At 39.1% G+C, this 5,069-nt stretch overlaps 1 protein-coding gene across 1 annotated transcript in view; it reads left to right on the plus strand.

The window, feature by feature from the left end:
* Positions 1 to 4,873, plus strand: part of LOC109542298 (band 3 anion transport protein) — a gene marked incomplete in the record, with an annotated part of 45,429 nt that extends 40,556 nt beyond the window's left edge. The window contains 2 exon segments of the mRNA XM_048669971.1: positions 1,166 to 1,336; positions 4,383 to 4,873. Of these exon segments, the coding sequence (XP_048525928.1) occupies positions 1,166 to 1,336; positions 4,383 to 4,454 (243 nt within the window).
* Positions 4,874 to 5,069: the final 196 nt, after the last annotated feature.

The raw sequence follows: 5,069 nt of genomic DNA on the forward strand, positions 1-5,069 counted from the left end.
ATAGAGAATTGAAAAGTCGATTCAGTCGTAACAACGTGAGTGAGGAAATTCCAGTAGTTTTGACACAGAAAGCGAAATTTGAATATCAGACACTTAGGTTCAAGATTATGCCAAAATTTCATGTTTTTCGTCCCGTTTTTGCTCATTTCTCGGAGGCAAAATGAGCAAGAACGCTCATTTGCACATCATTCTAGACAGAAATAAATGGCCTTTTTAAAACGTGAAACATGGATGGGGAATTGTTGGCGGTTTTCTCAAAAAAATCTTGAATTCAAGAAGTTTTAGATTTGCGTGATTTTTTTTTAAGTCTTAAAACCGCCGTATCTCGAAAGCGGTTGAAAATCTGTTGAGACCCATGAACTATTCTGATAGGGCGTTTCGAATCCTAGATTTGCCTCTTCAGGCCAGCACCGAAATTCCTAACCTTTAAAGATTTAGACTCACTTTTGTTGAATTATTGAAGATTTTCCATCGTATCAGAAAAAGTAAACTCCGGGGCTGCGCCCAATCGGACTTGAGCCCGTAAATTCGCCAGAGAAAGACAACAGCAGGCGTTGCTGCCGCATCCGCACAAATTCCCTCGTTCCACGAGTTTTTGTTCAGAAAAACCCTTATTATCCTGTGGCAATTTATTAATCAGACAGTACTGTAGCAAAACGAACCAAGTGACTTCAATCAATTAATGATAAATTGACCATTAAGCTTGACCATCTGGTGCATATTAAGTGCAACCCAAATGAACTGGAAACCCATTAAATTTGAACTGATACATCCGTTAAACCAACCGCTTGAAAGGAAAAGAAACGACGGTTTAGCGAAACCGTACAACCTGATTTCTTATGCAATATTTAATGCGAACTCATTAGACTTGGATGGCTTGAAACAATGCGAGTTTAATTGAAATAATCATAGAAAATCGGAAGAAAATTGCGCTTCAATCATTCCCATACTGATGGTTGTTTTTCCGATGCAATAAACTGAGTCACTTTGCGCATACTTTGATTCATCATCAAAGTCGCAAACATTTCCCCATCGAAATGCACATATTCCAAGGCAATTTGCGCATTTAATCCTCTGCTTTCCTGCAATTGGCATGCTAAAGACCACAGGACTGGGAGGCTTTGAAATGACACGAAAAAATATAATTTGTTTTTCCATTCTGCAGGTCCGTACTGTGAAAATGCACATTTTCACATTCGTCCAAGTGATGTGCCTGATCATGCTGTGGGTGGTCAAATCCACTGCAGCCTCGCTGGCCTTTCCATTCTTCCTCATTCTGATGGTTCCACTGCGCGATCAGCTGAAGAGGATTTTCTCCCAAAAGGAACTGCGAGCCGTAAGTATTTTTTTTCCTGATGCAACTAGCAGGAAACTGATAAATCAGTCACAGTTTGGGGAAAAACCAATTAGATTTAATGGGCCAGATGTTGGGGTTTTCACTGCTCTAAACAGAAATTCCGGCCTGCAACTCGAGCGACTTTTCAACACTTTCTCGGTTTATTTGCATTGCAGTGCTCGGAACTTTATTTATGGATAGCTTTTGCTGTCGATTTGAACACTCGATAGTTTTCAAGTCATTTGCATGAATTTACGTCGACTATTTTGAGGCTTCAAGCGCCTTTATTGCAAAAATTGGCGAGTGAAAGTTGTGAAAGATCGGCGCTTTTACCAGAATTTCCTGAAGAATGTGGTAGATTGAAGCTTTTGGTGTTGAACATAATAGAAACTGTTTTTTTATAAACGAGGCCTTGCCCTTTCCAGGGAAGTTCCCCGATCGTTTCTCTTGCAATTTGTGATTAGCCAGTTTAAAAAAATTCCTCTGTGGTTCCTGATGATGGTTGCCAATTGAAACTTTCAGAGTTTCTAAAACCGATCTCGGTCTTTCCAAAACAGTTTGCTTCAAGTTTGCCTCTCAATGCACTCCGGAAATACGAAAGTTTGAAAACATAGAGCCGCTCTTGTGCTTTAGAAAAATTTATCGATTTTTTAATTTTCTCTGAAACTCCTGAAGACGTTGAAAAGTCCAAATTAATAGGATTTGTAGATAAGGACAAGCTCTTTCTGGAAATATTTTGAGCAAGTTTTCCACTCAATTTGGACCGGAGATAGGAATTTCCAAACTTTCATCGACTTTTTTACTCATAAAAAATTGATGAATTTCGGAAATGTCCTCTAAAATTCCTGATCATGGCGGCCTGCTGAAACTTTTTGAATCTATAAAGGAGACTTTGCTCTTTCCAAGGGAGTTTTCCTCAAGGCCCTCACTCAATTTACCCGGGGGACGCAAATTGTTCGGCGTAGATCGGCACTTTTCCACATGATAAATGAACGAGTTTAGAAAATTTCCTCTCAAACCCCTGATGCAAGTGAAAAGCTGAAATTGGCAGAATTTATAAAATGAACTTTGCGCTTTCAAAAAAAAATTCCGAGAGTCTCTTCATTGGCGACAAAGATACGAATTTTATAACTTAATTTATAATTTAATTATTAACATTTTGCCGCATGAACTATTTTTTCTGGAATATATATTCAATTTTGTCTTTCAAATTTTGTGGGAAACACGAATTTTCAAACCGACTGATTTCGAAAACTTGCTCTGAAATCCCTGGTGATGGTCGCTAACTGAAACTGTTTTCAAAAGTCTATATAGAAGAGATTTGGGTTTCTAACACGAAGGTATCCTGAGTTATTTTTCAATTTTACCCGAAGATTCGAATTTTCAAACTTAGATCGACACATCAAGCATGAGAAATTTATCATTTTCAAAAATTCCTGCTGACATCCCTGGTGAAGACGGAAAATGCAAATTTGCAGCATTAATAAAACGCGCTTTGCTCGAAACACTACCAGAAAACATACTAAGTTTATACCTTAATTTGTTCTTGAGATACGAATTTTCGAACTTAGATGAATACTTTTGCACGTGACAAATTTTCAGCTTTGAAACTTTCCTCTGGAACCCCTGTCAAAACTGGTAAATTGAAACCTTTTTTGAAAGTTTTTTTAAAGTTCCTTCTGAATTTGTGGAGTTACGAATTTTCGAACGTAAAGCGGCATTTTAGTTCATGAAAAATTTGCCTGTTTCGAAAAGTTCCCATGGAATCCCTGTTGCAGGTGACAAGTTGCAACTCTCAGGATTTATGCCAGAGTCTCTTCCTTTTCTAATGAAACTATCCTCAAGTTTTTCTCTTAATTTAGCCGAGAGATTCGAATTTTGTTATCTTATATCTGCAATTTTACTCATGAAAACTGATCAAATTCAAAAAATACCCTTGAAATGCCCGATGATGGAGAGAAACCGAAACTTACATAATTCATAGAAGAACCTTTGCTCCTTTCAAAGAAAATTTCCGTAAGTTTCCCGATCAATTTGCGTTTGCACAAGAAAAATGAACCATTTAAACTGTTCTCTGGAGTTACCCAAAAACCCCTGATGATAGCAGGAAACTAAAACTTTCGGGGTTAAAGCAACAACACTATGCTTTTCCAAATTAAAATCTTCTCAAGTTTGGCGTTGAATTTTCAAAATTTCGCTTGAAACTTTCATGTGAACTTGTGTGCGTCGCTCATGTAAAATTTACCAGATTGCCAAATTTGGCATAAATTCCCTGATGCTGCTGGGCAATCGAAACTTTTCGCGTTCATAGCAGGGGCTTAACTTTTTCGAATGCAATTTCCCTTAAGTTGGCTTTTTAAGCCGATGGGACGCTACGAATTTTCAAACGGAGATCCACACTTTTGCTCTGTATTAGGCCCGATTAAGAACATTTCCTGTTAAATCCCTGATGATGGTGGCCGATTGAAACTTTCCAAGTTCGTAGAAGCGACCTGGCACTTTCCAGTGAAATGCTCCCTGAGTTGGCATCTCAATTGATCTTCGAGACAGGAATTTTCAAACTTTCAAAGACATTTTTTTGCTGAAAGCTCCCGCCCCATTTTCTGCCCTCTCTTAATCTTCATCTTCATCAAAATCATCAAAGATCTACTTCAAAAACACCGTAAAATCTTCTACGCGTCGACAAAGACAATCGAGCAATCCAGCCAAAGCCAGATCGATCATCGAGCATGAAGACAAAGAAGCCGGAAAAAAGGTCTCGGACAAGGTCCGCTGCCGAAAGCCTTGGCCTTGCACGTTTTACCATAACAAAATGGTCGAGCAATAAATAACGACGGATTTTTTGGGCAAAATCAGGCCACTAATCCTGGGCTATTAAAATGCTTGGCACATCGATTCCAAAGCCCCCCAAAATGGGGAACCAAACAGTTAGTTGCGGAAGCGTGCAGGCATTTCTTTATGTAATAATTTCGCATTTCCGGCCCGATTGCTTATTTAAGTATGCCACAATTTTTCGGTCAGATTTGATTAATTTGCTCTGTTTCAGTTGGATGGAGATCAGCCCGATGCGGATGATGATGAGCCCGATTTTTACGCCGAAGCTCCCCTACCAGGCTAAGAGGACCGAGGACTACACGATTTGCTGCAAGCAATAATTTTTAAGATAGAGCTCACAGTTTTCGATCATCCAATAGTGTGGATGTTTGGCAGTTCCACTAGCTGGTTTTTGCCGGTAGTTTCTAGATAGAATTTCCTCCCCCCAAAAAAACAGTAACTACCTACCTACTAGGGACATTTTGGGGTTTTTCGACCAGTTTTTTCCGTTTCGTATACTCATCTTCCTATTGCGATTGATTGGCTGTTATACGATCGGCCAAATTTCAACTTAGTGTTTTAAGACTTCGACTATAAAATTGCTCATAGAGCGGTTAGTTTTACCATTCCGAAATTAATCCCACTCAAAGTTTCATTCTGGACCAAACGCCTGGGTTGAACCAAAGTAAACCTGTTGGGAAAATTTTGATAAATGTGGCGAGCGAACCAGCTTGGGCACTTTTCTGGAAATAATCCCCCAGCAGGAAGGTTTACTTTTGGGTCACCCTATAAATATATAGATCAACTGGCACCGACTAGGTTCTACTAGGAGCCAAAACGTTGACGAAGCTCAGTGGTTCAGCTGAGTTTTTTGCCTCGTTAGTGTACAGTTTCATATATTCTATAAAGTGTTGGAGTG

The sequence above is a fragment of the Dendroctonus ponderosae genome, unplaced genomic scaffold (assembly GCF_020466585.1).
Source record: "Dendroctonus ponderosae isolate FM_Combo_2020 unplaced genomic scaffold, Dpon_F_20191213v2 Dpon_F_20191213_9, whole genome shotgun sequence".
Classification (NCBI taxonomy): domain Eukaryota; kingdom Metazoa; phylum Arthropoda; class Insecta; order Coleoptera; family Curculionidae; genus Dendroctonus; species Dendroctonus ponderosae.